At 39.6% G+C, this 18,189-nt stretch overlaps 1 protein-coding gene across 1 annotated transcript in view; it reads left to right on the top strand.

Annotated features, from left to right (window-relative positions):
* Positions 1-14,547, top strand: part of PLA2G4A (phospholipase A2, group IVA (cytosolic, calcium-dependent)) — a 69,406-nt gene extending 54,859 nt beyond the window's left edge. Inside the window, exons 12-17 of the mRNA XM_010282756.1 lie at positions 2,726-2,797; positions 4,638-4,880; positions 10,019-10,203; positions 12,728-12,923; positions 13,127-13,284; positions 14,303-14,547. Coding sequence (XP_010281058.1) covers positions 2,726-2,797; positions 4,638-4,880; positions 10,019-10,203; positions 12,728-12,923; positions 13,127-13,284; positions 14,303-14,434 — 986 coding nt within the window. The 3' untranslated portion in view covers positions 14,435-14,547. The remainder of the gene's footprint in view (positions 1-2,725; positions 2,798-4,637; positions 4,881-10,018; positions 10,204-12,727; positions 12,924-13,126; positions 13,285-14,302) is intronic.
* The last annotated feature ends 3,642 nt before the right edge of the window (positions 14,548-18,189 follow it).

Here is an 18,189-nt window from a genome sequence, read left to right as displayed (position 1 = left end):
AAAGAGTAATTTTCTTCTCTTTCACTTTTGTTTCTGCTCAGTATCAGAGGTACTGGAAGTTATATGCATATATCCAGCTATTTTCATGAAGTTACAAGAATCTCACTCCCTTTTTTAGGTTGTTACGCTAGTTTTTGGAGATCAGAAGCTGACAAATACTTGATAGTTACTTATGTAGTCTCTTGACACTGGACTGTATTATTCAAGGGGTTAGTAAAGTAAAACCAAATTTTATTATCTTGGGATTGTTAGATAGTTCCATTCTAACCACAACTCACCTGTCGGTATCTGATCCTTGGCTAACTAATTTAATTATTTCAGCTTCATTCCTAATGCAGAAACGGTACCTTGGTTTGGATAGACTTTATTGTGTTTTATTTGAGAATGCAGTTGATAATCAAAGTTTTTTTTACACTTTTTTTTCCTATTCAGAAGATGGCATTACAGGGAAATATATAACCAATAAATAAATTGTACTGGACACACAGATTTTTCTGAAGAGCATGGAGAGAAAATGCAGATTGAGTTGACTTTAAAAAAACAACAAAAAAAACCCAAGGCCCTTATCTGTCTGTAATAGATGGTATTCAGCTGTTTGTTAATGTACTTATTTATGGATGAAAATGAGACCTGTGCCTCCAGGTTCATATTTCTTATACACCTCTAGAGTGTTAACACCTACTAATGGAGGATCTCTCTCAATAAATTTGATAGTGGAAAAGTCGGTGTTACTGCTTTTAAGACATTGAGAGACTGAATGTTATCTCTCATCTGTGGCTCATTTCACATATAATTTTAAAAATATGCTTTGAAGTGGGATTAGATATGAAAATACTAATGTGACTTGAGCTATGACCTACTATGAGAGCTGTAGATGTACCAATGGTATGTATTGGTACCAAGGTGGTACCAGTGAAACCTTGGTACCACCAAAGTGAATGGCAAAATGCCAGTGGACATCAGAAGAGCCAGTGTGCACACAGCATGTATAAATCACACCTAGAAGCAGTAAATAATAAATTTTGCACGGAGGTTGCTTTAAAGAGATGATTTTATGTCAAAAAAAAAATTGCATTTGTTGTTTTTTTTACCTTCCTTTTTTGGACACTCATTTTTATTTTGACCTGTCTGCTTATGTCATTGCTCAAGAATTTGTACATGTTTGTCTTTGGTGCATGTTTGTCCATTGACGGTATTTGAGTAGTCATTGAGGACCCACTGAGTATTAAAAAGAAAAAATATTTAAGGAAAAATAGGTGATGACTAAGGTCTTCTGTTTCTGTGGGGATTTTTACAGTGTTGTGTGTAAGTCTGGGAGGACATAGTCCTCTTCAGAAAAAAGGCAACAGTGGTGGTCATCTGTATCCAGTATTTATTACCAAGGGTAATAAAGCTCAGTTTTTTTTACGCTTGATATTACGGTGACTCTCTCTTCAATCTTCTCTTTCAGCCAGGCCTAGCCAGGAACTAGTTTTAGACTTAAGCCAAAAGTACAAAGCGTAATTGCTATTCTTTTGATACGGCATTTGGTAGAAATTACAGCATTTGTTGGAAATTACAGCCCAAAGCAAGGGTGTGCCACCAGAGACCAACATCTACATTATCATTCTGTGAGAAAAAGTAGATGTTATTTTATTTTCATTTCTTAATGGAAAAAACAATTAGTTGATAATATACTCAAGTTCATTAGGAAACAACCTATATTCAGTTTATTTTAACTGGCTTCCAATTTCAATTAGAGGTGAGTTGTAACATACATTATACTAGGGAATAAAGGGGTTTAGTTGGGTACAGTTGCTTCACTGGACTTCAGTCTCTGCCTCCAGTCTCTGTAGGATATAAGCTTCCAAGATGAGGCTACTCATAAGACATTGCAAATCTACTGTATTTCAGGAAAGGCTTCCCTCCATAATTAGCCTATAACCCATTTTCACATGAAATCACCTGCACTACAAGCCTTACGTGAGGAGTGGAATGTGTTGCTTTTCCAGTACTCATTTTGACTTTTGGATAAGTCCTTCAGATAGTAATGAATGGTTAGCAATGACTTTGTGGTTGTTTTGGAAGCAAATCTATTAACCGTAACACAATGGAGATGTTTACCAGAGAAGTTCACTCATTTCTGTTTTTATTTCTCTCAATGTTATGAGATGAAAACCATTGTCTTTTCTACCCAGGTAACTGCATTGGCCTTTTTTAGTCACGCATACTCCAGTAGAACTTCCATAACCATCTTGGCTTTTGTTTTTCCCCCACTATTTTTAAGGATACCCATTCATACATGTACGAATGAGGTTAAGCGTTCCTCTCTGTTTTTTTAAAAAAAGGTAATTAACAGAAGTTAATGTTGTCTCCCTCGTTCACTAGGAGTTATTGAGAGGACAGAAGCTTTACCTCTAAATTTTAATCAAGGTGAATGAAATGTGTCAGATACGTGGTGCGTGGTAGGTACAGCTTTAGGTTTACATTTTGTTTTCTCAGCCCTTTGGCTAATCTTAGTGCAGGCACTTTGCAAAACTTGCAGGCTACAGCCAGTGTATTCTGATCAGACTCTGAGCATAGAGGTGTCCACAACAGATTGAATCTCTTCAGCTGTATTTTCTGTTACGAAGACTATGGCAGTTTTATGACTCAAATTGTTTTGAAATTCTTAGCTGTTTTAATTCTATTAATTCTAATAATTAAACCCTAGCAGTTTAAAGTAATTTTCTATTTCTTTCAACAGAAAATATTAGGCTAAAGCACCTTGTAAGCAATGACAGTTCAGACAGTGAAGATGAATCACAGCATCCAAAAGGTAAGGAAATCCTCACATTTTATACATAGTTTACTTTTTTCATGAGCTTTTGCATAGCGTGGTCAAGTTTGTGGATCTTGTTAATTAGCCATAGCCAGTTTTCCTTAGTCTTATCAGTAGTCTCTTATAACTGAGAGCTCTGCTGTCATTTATACCCCTGGCATCAGCCCAACAGGGCTTTACAGAGGTCTGCAATTTCATGTACACCCAAAAATTAGGCTTGCTGAGCCAGTCATCTCCAGAAGTCTGTTGCCAGCAAGCTACTGAGCTCAGAGGCACATTCAAATTCTTATCAGCCCAGCAAACTAATACTATCCATTGCTTTCAAGGGTTCCTTGATAAAACACTAGTTTGTGTTTCCAGCATTCATAGATGTCTTCCAGCACCTTTACAAATTCCATCTGAGCCAGGAAATTCCTAATGCTTGGTACAGTATTTTAAACAGTGCCCAAATCCAGTTTCCTGGAAGGGCCACAACCACAAAGAGAACACTGGGCAGTGGGAAGAAAAGATCCTATTGAAAATTGTCTTTAGGCACCTAAACCACGTGGGGATTTCTGTGATTTTAGTCAGGGTCTCTGTCTCATCCTAATAATGCTTTGTGTATTTGATGATACTCTGGGGACAATGGTGATTTTCACCTGAAGAAATCAGTTCTGTTTTTAACAACTAAAGCCAAGGTGGGAGTGCAGAAGAAAAATAAAATCTTGTGTGATAAGACAGTGAATTATGTCAACAGCTCAGTTAAATGATTACTTCTTCAATTCCGTTTATGTGTAAAATAATAGGGAGAGGGTGATACCACATTTTGTCTTTATTTGCGCATTTCCTGTTTAAGCACTATAGCCAGCACAAAACACTACATTTCTCTCATAGTTTGTAGCCATAGTGGACAACCTACAAATCTGTGGTTTTTAAACACTTGGTAATCCCTCTCGCTTCTATAGAATATTATCGTACAGATGTTGGACCTCTAAACTTTGTGGTGTTTGATGCTTGTTTTCTCTCTACTTATATAAAAAGCAGCTCCTTTAAAGCCTGGATTAGAGAGGCACATTTCAGTGCTGGATTTAAAGCATCAAGCCTGAGCCTGAATTATCTTCTTATGCAAAAACACCCCAAAAAGTCAAGTTTTGACAGTTTACTAGTGCAAGGTGACACCAATCTAAGTCATTTTTACTGTGATGTCTAGATATAGGCATCTAAGTCTAGATGTTTCATTGTACTCTTTAGTTAATTAAAACCAGATATTGATTGTAGTCTACAGTTTACTGTAAGGATGTTTTCAGATATTGTAGGATTCCCATGCTATAGCATTCTCTTTTATGCAGACTAACTTTGCCTTCTTAAGGAAAGCTGGGTTTCTATCAATCAGCAAAGGTTGTAGAAGGGTGTCAGTACACATCCAGATGAATTTAGGTCTACATAGACTATGGACCTTGGCGACTCACGTCTGTTCCCCGAGCCCAGGAGAGTTTGCATTCTGGGTGCTAGCACAGATAAAGCCGTATCCTCATTGCCCTTTCCACCCAGTCTAATTACATCCAGCTCAGGTCATCTAACACATTCCCAATCTAGCTTCCTGATGGAGACATCCACACTACTGTACTGCAGATAAAAAGTTTCACTGGCCCATGAAGTTAAGAGGATGGTTTCTCTCCATTCCTCTGAAATTCTTGCAGCAAAGCTCCTTCATTCAGTCCACGGCTCCTTGAAAGAAGGCTATGACCCAATTCCTTTTATTTTAGTAGGTCCTTTATTTGAGTAGACCCAGAAATCTTGGTTTTATACTTCATATGTTAACTGTCTCACTGTTGGTTATTTTCATTTTCCTCTACAGGCACTGAAAATGCTGAGGCAAATCAAGAATATCAGAACAGCAGCCAAGAAAGCTGGGTGCAGCGAATGCTGATGGCTTTGGTGGGTGACAGTGCCCTTTTCAACACCAGGGAAGGGCGTGCCGGAAAAGTGCACAACTTCATGCTGGGACTGAACCTCAACAGCTGTTACCCACTCTCTCCTCTGGCAGACCTTCTGACTCAGGAGTCTGTGGAGGAAGATGAACTAGATGCAGCCGTTGCAGGTTAGTTTGCAGAAAGCCTGTGTTGCTGGGTGTTCGTTAGTAAACGCAGAAAGAGGGAGTTCTCAGTGTGGTGACATCAAACTACGAGCCTTCCAACAGCGTGTGCCTGAAGGCAGGAAAGTGTTTCTGTAGCGGCAGTCATGAGTATTGAGCAGCAGCAGAGGTTATGAGGTGACCAGCTGTCTCAAAGGGCACCACACAGTGACTTCTGTCTGCTGCCTGCCTCCCCCGTCCCCTGACAGAGCGTGCAGAACAGTCACTGCCTTCTGGAGGGGAAGTGGCTCTTTGTTATGAAGGAATTGCTGGCAGAGGTGACTAAGCTGCTTTTGTGTATGGTGCCCTTCATTAAGGCCACTTTCTCACTCTCTTGGACATCTCCAAAGGCTATCCTGTGTTGTTCCTTTTGTCTTACTGGTGCGAAGCCCTCCGGTGGAAATAAAAGTTTTCCTTGGCCTCCTACAAGGCTTCCCTGTTCCAAATATTTTGTAGCTCTTTGTCTGTCTTCCTCTGAAAAACCTGTGGAGGCAACTCACTTCTTTACGTGTGGATCCTTGCTTTGCTGACAACCATTTTCTTCCCAGTGTGACTGATCGGTCAGGTGCATTCACATCTCACGTGTGTCTGGGGTGTAGATACATCCACATTTGTCAGGAATGCAGATGGAAAATTAGAATTTCAGAAAAATGTTATTTTGTAAAAGAAATTCAGTGTCTTCCCTCCACTCCATGAAGTATATGGTGTCTGGGACAGTAGCTGCAGATAATTAGGAATCACGTTCGATTAGTATTGTGAAGATTTGCAATAGACAGTGTTCATTACAATCTTCTCGATGAGAGCTGGTGAATTTCTCATTATTCTTCTGGCACTGGTACTTTTTTTTCCTTCCTCAGTAGGCAACAGAGCACTGAGTCAAGGATGTGAGTTTCCTTGTAGAAAAGTTACGTCCCAGTGAAGATGCATACTTGGTGGAACCTCCACATACAGTTTCTGTGATACAAACTGTAATGCTTCTGGATTGTTATGGATTATTACTGACACCCATCAAGCCGAGGAACTACGAATCTCTGAAAGTGGTGTTCCTCCTGGGCTCTTGCGTAGCGGCGCAGCGCTGCCAGCCATCCCTCCTAACAGTAGTAGTCACTTCAGCCCTTACTTTCTATTGAGAGGAAAGAGATTGTCCTAGCTGGTCATTATGCAATAGTAGATATCAGATGTCGTTTAAAAGCTTAAGTAGCAATGTGTATTTGTTAATGTAACAAATCTGTTTGAGTGGTTGTATAGTAATTTCCATCTGTACTCCACTTTCTAAATATTTTTATCATCTCAGAGGTGTTTACAACTGGGTAATCTTAATATTTATGGTAGTTGTAAAAGAGGCAGGAAAGCGGGAAGTTAATTTATGGTTGGAAAAATGACAGTTGATGAGAATTTTGCATAATTAAGACGTGGATAATCTTCAGAATCAACGATCAACTTCCTAGGTTTAAATTTCAATTGAAACAGAATGCCGGTTTGACAGTATGAGCCTGCACCTCTGAGACAATTACTTCTGAGTGCCTGAGATTTCTCTGGGTAAAACGGCTGGCAGAAGTTTGACATAACTGCATTTTTTTTAGCATTAGCTGAAAAAGCCCACACTCGTAAACCTGAACTAGCAACTCGAATTTAACAGCTATGAGTAGTTGCAGTATTACAGTCAAGAAGTTAAAAAAACCCTTGAAATTTCAGTAGTTAATATAAAATTTAATCATTCAGTAGTGTGATAAGTGTATCCACATTTTAATGCTGTGAATTTTGCCAATATACGTAAGAGGCTAGGTACCCAGAGGAGTAGATAAAAAGGAAACTTTGGTGTAAATTTAAAATTGTATATTACCAAGGCGTTGGATGCATTTAAGCTTTGCATATTTATTCCTATCACTTAGCAGTTTACCTGTCAGTTTGAGTACAGAGACAACACTGAATTGCTTTAGGACTTGCTTTCTCTTTATTACCAGACACTCCAAAGGAGAAATAAATGAATCAAAAAGGATATAAATAATACTTTACATCTCCAGTTCTCTCAAACCTTCTGTATTCCCACTGAGGTGCACTGCAGAGGATGAATAAGCCAATGTGAAAGTCATTAGTGAGGACTGAATTTAGGGTCTGCAGTGTGTACAACAGAGATCCCCGCTACTTGATCCGAAAGTAAAATGCTTGGCTTCTCTTTGCTACGGATTCTATTTATGCTGAGAATTTTCTTAATTGATCTCAAATATACTTTAAAACTTTATACCCCTTGCATGATTTCATTGTGAGCTCAGAGTTGTTCTGTTTCTGTGCCTTGATATTACAACACACCAAAATCACTTGAGAAAATGCCAAGTGAATAACAATAGGGAAAAAATAACTCATAATCTCAGCTTCCTTATTTCAGTATTTATGGAAACTCTGTTATAGTAGATGCACGTCAGTAGCAAATGCCCTTTTCATCTCCCATAGTTCCATCGAAGCTGCCATCTGTGACAAAGTTTGGTCTCTAGAACATGCTCTCCTTTTTATTTTCCAAACAGTTCTTAATATTTGTTTGTGTATCCAGTTACTGCAAATCAGATAGGCATGCTGGGCTCGTTTCACACAGAGCCGTACTCGTAAACATCTTGTGCTTCTCCCAGTTCACTGTTTGATGGACTGAAAGCTTCTCGTAATATGGATGCATCTCTCAGAAAAGCAGTCCGCATGGGCTGAAAATTAATGTCCCAGGCTCTCAGAGCATAAATACTCCATTCAGTCTTCATACTGTTTGATGAATAATGATGGGTTGACTTACCAGGGCTGCTAGAGTGTATAGAATGATCGTCCTGGATTCATGTGTTGTGAAGTATAAAAAGAACAAAGGTTTCTCTCCAGCCTTTCAGAAAACTGCAGTGTAGGCTATAGAGTAGGCGATGCTTCTTTTAGCATCAGGGGTGCTTATTGTACCTTACACTTCTCCCAGGAGCAATTGCGGGCCGCTCTGCAGTGTCCTGACCCACAGTTCAGTCTGCCTGCTTGCCTTGTCCCACCAGGGTATTGTGTGCTGCTTCTGGCCTCTGGCTCCAGATCCTGTGTAAATCAAATCAAACTACAGTCTGAGTCTGCTTTTAAGTCATGTTGTTAAAATAACACTGGATTATCTTCATTGCTTTTTGAATTCTGACTCTGTAACATGGACACAAGTTACGTTTTGGAACTTTTCTTCTCCGTTCAAAGATTAGAAATGTACTTCTAAAATTAGTGATAATAAAAAGAAAAACCTTTAAGTTGAATTTATCCTGTAATCGCAGAAGACCGTGACTAATAAAAACAATCTACATGGTTGTTACAAATTGATGGTAGTATGATGTTTTATCATTTAAAATATCATAAAATTATCATGATAAATTTGATGATAGAGTCATGAAGGCTATAAGTGATAGGAACCGTCTTGTTCTTTAGTGCCTTTTTGGTAGGTTTGTCTATGCAGTAACACGCCTACCACTAATGTTATTATAGGTGGTACAAGTCTTGTTTAAAGGATCACTGTTGACTTTCAAATTCAAATTTTGCAAAATAAGGTAATACAGAACTTGAACAAAAATGTGTCTGCCATTTTGAGAAATTCTGTTGAGAACAAGGGTTAAATTATGTTTGAACTCTTGTCTTTAAAAAGGGGGGAGGACAAAACCAATCTACTTGTGCTATAAAAGGATCTGTAGTAAGTGTATTTTTTTACCAGTGTTTTTTTAATTATAATGAATTTGATAAACACCAATATATTTTCATTGATTTATGCAAATTCATGGTTATAAAATACATCTGGTTCTATAGGTCTGTAAACACACTTAGCCCTTTAAGCAATAAGCAATGATGAGAAAGTGTTTTCTCCCTTAGAAATTAAGACAAATATTAGGAAATGGGTGCCTCATTTCTTAGCAAAGAGTCCTTTAATAAATAATAACAGGAAAAAAAGTCAAAATACCTGTTCTGAGATTTTTTTGCTGCTCATAACAATAAATTTCTCTCATGGATCCTGAAATGGTAGGAACTAGAGGTCAAATTATTTTTGATGGATTTTCTTCACATTAAAATATCTTTTTTCAGATTACTGCCATCACCAATAAATAAGTGCTAGGAAATTTAATTATGCAAGAAATAATTATATTCTTCTATCCATCATTCCTTAGATCACACTGCCCTCTACAGATATTAGCATTAGTTTTTAGTCAAAAGGCAAAAACATGCACTGGAAATGTTTTTAAGATCTAGAGCAAGAAAAAACTGTCAGGAGAAAAAAAGTACTGCAGGGATCATTTAGTAGTATCCAGAGACTTGGGTAAGTGCAAAGGAAAAATTGCTTGTTCTTCCCTGAGCTGCACCCAGGGAATACCGGGGTTGAAGGGGAAATACCATCCTTTTCAGGCCGCAGTGTGGGCATTAGAGGTAGGAGACTGTTTTACACTCTGCCGTGACCATAACAGCAGTAAGTGGCGTACATGTCATTCTGCCCAGTGCTTAAATTTCAGGTACGGGTATGGGTTACCGTTTCTTTTTGTTCCTAAGTATTCTAGTGAGTATGAGGTCACGAGATTTGATGTAGGTTGCAAAACAAGACTCGGTAGTCCCAATTTTAATGGACAGAAACAGGCATAGACAAGCGTCACACTAGAGCGGAGTCATGTTATGGCTTTTTAGGCAAATTTCAGTTATTTGGGGAAGAGGAGCTGGGAAGGATGGGGCGGTTGGGAGGGAACCTGGGGAAAGAGGTTTGGGCAGGAGTTGTAGGGCACTGAGGGGTTGTACTTTAGAAAAGTGTCTCTTAAATGTCCCATAAACACTTTCCTTTGTGTATAGGTTGTTGGGGATGAAAAGGTAAAGCTGGCAAGGCTAGGGTCAAACCTGGGCAATCCCCTTCGGTTATATCTCGAGCCACCTTCCAGCTCTGTTTTTTCCCCTCATTCTCCAGTTGTTTAGATGAGACTGAAAGTTCCACGTGAGTTCAATGGTATGTTTAGCTGGGATACAATTCCAGTTCTGTGGAATCTTCAGTACTTGGGGAAACACTGTAAAGCCCATCACAATTTCAGTTCTTAACTGGTGTGTTCCTCTTTGGTTTTGTTTTCATTTGTCCTGCGCAGACCCTGATGAGTTTGAGAGGATATATGAGCCACTAGATGTGAAGAGCAAAAAGATTCATATAGTGGACAGTGGGCTAACGTTTAACCTGCCATACCCACTTATCTTAAGACCTCAAAGAGGCGTTGATCTCATCATCTCTTTCGATTTTTCAGCGAGGCCAAGTGATTCCAGTCCTCCTTTCAAAGTAAGTAAGATAGGCCATTCCTTTCTTTGTGTTCATAAATTTGACTGACTTGTATTCTTCCAGTTGGGCTGGTTACACATTTCATGCGTCCAGAAGGCCTTGATGCTATTGTAACGACAGCATTGGAGCAATTTGTTTCCACGTCAAGGCAGAATATTGCACTCTGCCTCAGTTCCTGTTTACATGACTCACATGAGACAACTGACACAAAGAAGGGTAATATAATTCGTTTGAAGTAGTAGCTCTGTTTTTATGGAAGTCTTGCCTTCACGCTGAATTGCAGAATTTTATTTTATGTCAGTATTAAACAAGTAAGTCACTTACCATTGTGCTAGTGCTCCAGCTCTGTACAGCTCTTCTCCTCTGTGATGTAAATGGATGGTTTTCTGTCGTTATCTTGCAGAAATGTGCCTTCACTCAGTCACTCTGGTATTGCTAAATATATAACATTTTGGAAGTGGGGCTAACTGCTCATTTACATCGCACTTGGATAAATCCCAGTACCGTTTAAGTCGTATTCCTAAATCCATTCAGGCCAGAGCAAAGCAGCCACAGAAAAACACAGGTGAAATGACGTGGCTATTTTCTGTAGCAGGTGTGGAAAGCACAAGCCGTACAACCTATGCATCCAGACAGCTCCAACTGGTCAGAAAAGTTTAATGTTCAATCATTTTGGTACCTGGCACAGAAAAAGCAGCACTTAGGAGACTATTACGAGGTACTGAAAAAAGAGGCAATATTTATTTGAAACTCAAATGGATATTATAAAATAACCAAGAAAACATCTCTGTTTGAGAAACAACTGGCATTCTTTGTTGCTTTACAGACAAATTTCAATTAGAACAAACAGTATTTTTTTCCTTCAACAAGGAAGGAAGCTTCATGAGAATAAAACAAGCTGTGGAGTCACCATCACTGGAAGTTTTCAAAAAATGTGTAGATGTGGCACTTCAGGATATGGTTTAGAGGGCATGGTGGTGTTGGGTTGATGGTTGGACTTGATGGTCTTAAAGGTCTTTTCCAACCTTAATGATTCTGTGATTCATGGGGAAAAAAAGGAGTAACTTCTATAATCTCTAGGTCTCTTGGGGACTACCTGGAAGAGTAGAGCACTGAGAAGACATGTACTAGTGCCGAGATCCTTCATTTTTCCCTAATTGACTGAATTCCACAGTCTGTTCCTTCCTTTAATTTTCTGTTTGTTTCAGAATTTGTCTCCTTTTTTGTCATGACTGAGTATTTTCTCCATCAGCTGAATTTACTGGCACAGCACTGCCATCTCCTCTGAAACATCTTCGTTTTCCTCCCTATGTTGTGTTCTGCACATGGAGTATGTGGAAAAGGCTGTGTGCAGTTGTCTCTGTTACTCTTAGCCTATGCATTGAGCTGTCTGTCTCCGTCAGCTTCAATTTTCTGTTCCATTTTTGGGGAACGTATGATAACATGGAGAGATTGATTGGAAGTCAAGTGGTATGCTGAAGCATTTTCTGTAAACTCTAATTTTAAAAAGGCAAAATCATTTTATGCAAGAAAAAATGGTGGGAAAATTAAATGGTGCCTTAGGTTTTCATGAAGCCACCATTGAAGGGAATGGTTCATTATTTCCGAAGCGCAAATATGTGTATAATAAAAAGAGTGACGTACCTCCAGCTAATACACAGGTATAGTCCGCAAGCACAGGCTGTATGCTAATGGCCTAAAGGACAGAAACCAGTTCTGTTTACTGGCTGTGCAACCCCATTGGTCCTGCTTGCATTACAAACAGTAAATGCCAATTCAAGACTTGGCCTGTATCTATGGTAGTGCTCTAATATATTTTTATTACTAGAACACATAGGGAAATCAGCCAGCTGAAGTCAATGACTCTATTCTTGTTTTATCATTTTACACCCACTATCTTTTAATCTCTTGCGTATCCAAAACAGTTGCCCCAAAGAAGGGTCCTGTTTCATTCAAAACCAAGATAAAAGATGTTGACCTTCCCTCTCCTCCCTCTCACACACCCTCATTACATGCTTTTGAGTCGTCATTTACAAATTATTTTCTTTACTGAGTCGTCACGAGGAAAAAAAAAAAGCCTGTTTTCCAGACTTACTTCTTCACTTAGCATGCTTTCAAATGCTTTTCTGTGCTCTGATGTGACTCTGATCATAACAATGCGTGGATTGGTGTTTATTAGTTCTCATTGGTTTCCATAGCACTGATACTCAGTTTGCAAGTACAATTACGGATGGTGTTTTCCAGCTGTCAGCACTGTAAATTCACCCAAAGATTTATGTGCCAGACCAGCTCTTTCCTTCCTGTGAATCATCGCAGGTGGTGAAGACTGGGCAGGCTGAATTAGGTGCTCAGTTTGCCATACTGGGCCGTCTGTACAAAGATTGACTTGATCAGTCCTTCTGCCGTAAAGAAGCGCAAGTTAACGAAACTGCTTGTGGTGACCAGTTTGACCTGTGTCTCGCTACATAAAATCACACTTTGCAGTGGATGCTTATACGCACGTGAGTCTTTGGTATCTTTTCAGGAAATTTTGCTTGCCGAAAAGTGGGCCAAAATGAACAAGCTTCCTTTCCCGAAAATAGACCCAAATGTATTTGATCGAGAGGGCATGAAGGAGTGCTATGTTTTCAAACCGAAGGATACCTCTTCGGAGAAAGACTGTCCAACTATAATCCATTTTGTTTTGGCCAACATCAACTTCCGGAAGTACAAAGCTCCAGGTGAGCACGCAGTTTCTGATGCTAAATCTAGCTGTTCCTTTGAGGCTTTACAACGACATGGTGAGTATACACCAGAAATGTTTTGCCTCTGAAATAAGTCTATCTGTAGTAGTTAGGGATTTCAAAAGAGCCCTTCAAAAATAAGATGGTAAGTTCTCACACCTAACATTTAGATTGTTTTTTTGTGTTTGTTCTGTATGCAGGCATTCCAAGAGAAACACAGGAAGAGAAGGATTTTGCAGACTTCGACATATTTGATGATCCGAATACACCGTTCTCTACCTTCAACTTCCAATATCCCAATGAGGCTTTCAAGAGGCTTCATGATCTAATGGAGTTCAACACCCTCAATAACATAGATGTATGTATGCCAGTGTGGAAAGGGCTTAAAGGGTCTAGATTTTTAAAGGGGAAAGTTGATGATGTGAGTACAGCCCTCAATCTGCCATACAGAAGGTACAGGGATTTAATTCATTGTTTACCTGATAGTTACGACATACAAAGTGCTTCCTGCATGTAGTTGTGCCCCTTGCTATTCTCAGAGTTGTGGCTGGATCAGAGCCCATTATAGTTAGTGGAAAAAATCTGCTTTATTTTAATGAGGGCTGGAGTATACCCTAGGTAAGTTCATATCCTTTTAATTTGGTTTATGTGGTGTTTTGTCATTTTATCATCAAAAGTCCCGCAGGGTAACTGAGCAAAGGTGTCTGCACAGGATGTAGACGTTATGTTCAGGATTTTATATTCGGTTCTGTATGTATGCATGCTGATTTCCTAACTGGAAAAAAAGGAAAATAGAAAATTTTTGTAAAAATCTCTGGCAATGTCTTTATCAACTAATTCAGTAATAATTATTTTTAGTTGATACTAGCTGTAACACAAAGACCATGATCCCAGCATCCATAGAGTGACTTGCCATATTCACAAGTGTAAATGATCATCCCAGATGCGGAAATTATTTTTTTTTCAATATAATGAACAAATCTTGTTACTTCAGGACAAAAGTGAAGCAAAAGTGAAGATTAACTGTTTCTCAAGATAATAATTATTATCTATATCCTTTAGGTATGGATTTTCTCAATGTTTGGTTTACCTTTCAGAATTGCACTGGGACTCCGTTTAAAAGGGGTATATTCTTGTGTGACGACTTTGATGTTGGTGGTATTCTGTCATCTATTAACGATATTCACATCAGTGTTTTATACAATCAAGAAAGCAGTATTCAGAATAATACTCAGCAATCACTTTGTTCAATGACGGAGGAGTGATAAAAGCAGAAGAAACAGTTGTTAACATCTGAAGGGGTCTTTCCTATCAGTTAATGAATTATTAAAATGTTAGTTATTTCCCTGGATGACATGTTGTTCACTGTTTTCCAGGTGATCAAGCAAGCTATGATGGAAAGCATTGAATACAGAAAAGAGAATCCATCTCGCTGCTCCGTGTCTCTTAGCAGTGTTGAAGCAAGGAGATTCTTTAATAAGAACAATCTTAACAACAACCATACGTAGAGGATGTGTTATAGGTCCCAATCCTTCAGGAAGCTGTTTCTGACGTTATAACTGGAGTCAAAAAGACATTATCAGAGCTTCACTTCTCCTGAACAGGGCTGTGCAAAACTCCTGAAGACATTTTCTCATGAATTTTCAAGTTTCAATATAATTTTGTACTTCTGTGTTTTTTTTTTTTAAACTGAGAACATTTCAGTATGCTAATATCCTTATTTTAAAAACTACGGAATTAGTTTGTTTTGACTATGGTCATTGGGTTCACTGTCTTTTTTTCTTACAAAAACACTGGTTTCTTGTAGTGGGGCAATTGTCTGATTTTTAATTGATGTAGACTGGGCATATCTTGAAATGTAAGATGGAATTAGAAACACAATAGAATAAAACTTTAGTAACAGAGACAATATGTATACCTGGGCCGGGGCTCAGATTCCACCCTGCTTTGTATCAGCGAGAAGATTTCCTCTGACTTTGGTTTGAAAAGTCAGTAATTGCTAACTACTGCAGCTCCCTAGTACGTTAATTCTCTTGGCTGCTTACTAGCTCTGTTAAGGTTGATTTCTTATACTGGAAGGGGTTTTGCTCACTAATAACCATTGGCTGTAATTGGCCTTAGCAAAACTCCATCATCAAGCTGTGTTTCAAATTTTGCTTTTCTTGCGTGAGTGGAGTCTCCTAAAACAAACAACAAACTTTTGATAACAAACAGGTATCAAAGAAATGGGGTTTATAGGTCTTTGATATTATACGTAGGATCCTCCGCTGGTTATTAATGCTAGTAGAGCTTTTGTAACTGATGCTAAGAAGGATCTGCTCTTGAATCTTTTAATCTCAAATATTTTCACAAAAACTGAAGTCCACGTTACTACTATTTAAGAATGTATGTAGCCACTCAGCAAAAAACCCATCCTCTTATATTTTCTTTTTCTCTTTTGTTCCACAAAACTACGTTCCTTGAATTCTTGAGCTAGTAGTGCCTGTGTGTTAAATTATTGTTAGTTCATGTATTTCTGACCAAAAATTTTATAGGTAAATTAAAAGTGATGTTGCATTTGATCATGATTAAGAGCATCACATTTCTGCAAAGGGACAGTGGCAATGTTTACTGGGAATAGATAAAGCATTCCTAGGTAAGAATGTGAAGTAGTTCACGTGTTAAGGCCTGTCTTTAAAAATATATTTTTAGTAGGTTGAAAAACGAAAGACCATGCAGAGAAAAAGATTATTTTAGATTATACCTCCACAAGTGTTGAGGTAACTCTGCACATGCAGAGAAAAACGCAGCCTCGCCTCCGAAAACTTCCAGCCCCCTCTGAAATGATGTGATCAGCAAGTGCGTAGCACGGGAAGGAGCAGAAGGGACCGCGGGGGGTCCCGATGGCCTTGCACAGTCTGCAAGATCTGGGAGCCGCACGTTTTGGGAGCGCTTGGCTGGCTTGTCTCGTTACTTGAAGTTCGTGGGACTAACTCTGAGCAAACGGAGCTGGCAGTCCCAGCCGTTGTTCCTTGGCTGCCGCCTTCTGGAGCTTGAAGAAGATCGTAGGGGCCGAGTAGTTTCGTCCAAGGCGGGACTGCTCTCTCTGAGGGTTGGCGCGAAGGATCATCCAGAGGGGAGAGGGGAGAAGCGCATCCCCAGCTGCCCTGCGGGTCGCTTGTCCCACGCTCCGCAGCAGGTGGAGAAGAAGAGCATCCTTCCACCAGGAGCGTCGTCACCGTGGAAAACAAAACACGGTGTGAGGGGGATGCTTTGCAGGACCGCGGTCGGAAGGCGCGCGATTCTCTTCAAGAGCTGTAAGTGGAATTTCGGAATTCAGATTTCTGCTGACGCAAACGGGGTTCCGATTTCGCCCTCGCTCTTTCTGGGAGGGCCATTGGGCTCCCAGCACACGCGGAGGCGACGGTGGCAGCGAGCGCCGTCCTTGTGCGCTCAGGCTGTTCAAAACATAGCTCATCTTTTGTTTAGAGGTTTTCTGACAGTTTTTACGACAAATGCTCGTTTATCAGACTTTATTGCTAATTCAGTGGCTGTTCTTTTTATTGTGAATTATTGAACTATTTTTAATTGCTAAAATCTGTAAGCCCATGGGAAGGGAAGTAATCATCATGCATTTCTTTTAACAGCCACTGCATCATCCCTCCTTAAATCTACATGCAAAGTTACGTGATTAATAAAATTTTCTGTATTGATTAATAGGTTTTATTTCTGTTTGAGTTAGTGCATGTTTAAAATCAAGGGAGAAAATAAAAGTAACTTATCTTAGTGCTGCGTAATTTAAACATTTTCAATAAATTTTGGAATACAGGAAGAAACTGGTACCGTTATTTTATTGTAATATTTTCTTTTTAATGTGGTTTTTTTTGTTTGTTATCATTTGTATTTTTTATTTTATAATATGTACTTACTCTGTTTTACAGAAGTGTTTTATCATGCTTTATACAGTTTATATTATCACAGTGTTACCAGACAGTAAAAAAATAAAACGTAACTATATTTGGCACCCACTGGTTTCAGACAGTTTATTTTGATCACTGCATGACATTTTCACCTTTATCATGAAGAGATGTGGGACAGCTCGATGGTGTGCAGAACCCGGTGGGACAGCTCACAAGCAGAGAGTTGCAGGTTTTTGTCTTAATTTAGGTGTTAAAACTAGAGCTTTTTTGAGCGGGTCAGTGTCTGGGGCCAGAACAGCAACTTTTTTTTTTCCTGCTGATGCATTTTGATGTCGGCACTCCGCCAGGTATTTCGTGCCGTTCTGTTAAGAGCTGCTACAGCAAATTACAGTTTGGGCTTGGGTGTTGGGTCTTCGCTGCCTTTAATCTCGGACTTCTTAAAAAAGCAGGTCAAGGAGGGAAGTTCCTCCAAATCTGTTTGGATTAAATAGCTGCTGGCCTGTTGCTTCTGCTTGTTGAAAACCAGGAGCGGTCTGTCATTTGCATGTACCTCAAAACACAAGGGTGTCATTCTGATAGAAAACCTGTAAATATTTTTCTCCCATTCCTGCATGGTGAATAAAGAGTCAGCTGTGACCAGTAGGTCTAAGAGTAAAATATTCAAGGCATCAAAAGCTTGTGGTCTAAAACGTCTGTGGAGGGAGTAACAAGGGTCTTGACACGCACCAAACTCTCTTGAGTCAACACTGCTGGGAACTTGCAGTGCTGGAGGTACTGGTATGGCTTTTCCCATCCTGCAGCAGACTGCCAGGGCAGGAGTCTGTATTAAAAAAATCCTAGGTCTAACTTGTTTAAAAATTTGAAGTGTCTTGGGCTCCCCAGAAGCTCATTAGTAAGTTCATAACTGTAATTTCACTGCAGTCTCAAACAAAAAGCCTCTCTCAATTCTGTGTCCATAAACTTCAAGTGGAGAAATCCATCTTCGTATGATCAGAAACTTAGAAATTGCAACCTTCGTTCAGTTCAGCTGCGGAGCAGGAGACTAGGACTTACGGTCTTAGTCACGTGCTGCGTTAAAGGTTACGTCAAAGGAGAATAATGTAGAGAAAAACCTCACCTCTTCCACTTCCGACGGCTGATGTGAAACCAAGAACAGGCACGTTTTTTCCTTGGCCTGAGGAGTTGGTGCTTTGCTTCTCGTTTTCCCTTCCTCCAATCCCTGCCTCACCTGTCCTATACCGCAGTCGTTTCTTCCAGCCAAACGTATTGGCAGGACGAGGCGGGTTTCGAGAAGGAATTATTTCAGACGTCAGAAACCGTTTCGGGTGACGCCTGCGGCACGTGGAGGTGCCGCCGTGCCAGCC

The sequence above is a fragment of the Phaethon lepturus genome, unplaced genomic scaffold (assembly GCF_000687285.1).
Source record: "Phaethon lepturus isolate BGI_N335 unplaced genomic scaffold, ASM68728v1 scaffold8602, whole genome shotgun sequence".
Classification (NCBI taxonomy): domain Eukaryota; kingdom Metazoa; phylum Chordata; class Aves; order Phaethontiformes; family Phaethontidae; genus Phaethon; species Phaethon lepturus.
Note: the sequence above shows the minus strand (reverse complement) of the source record. Positions and strands in the feature narration are given on the sequence as shown.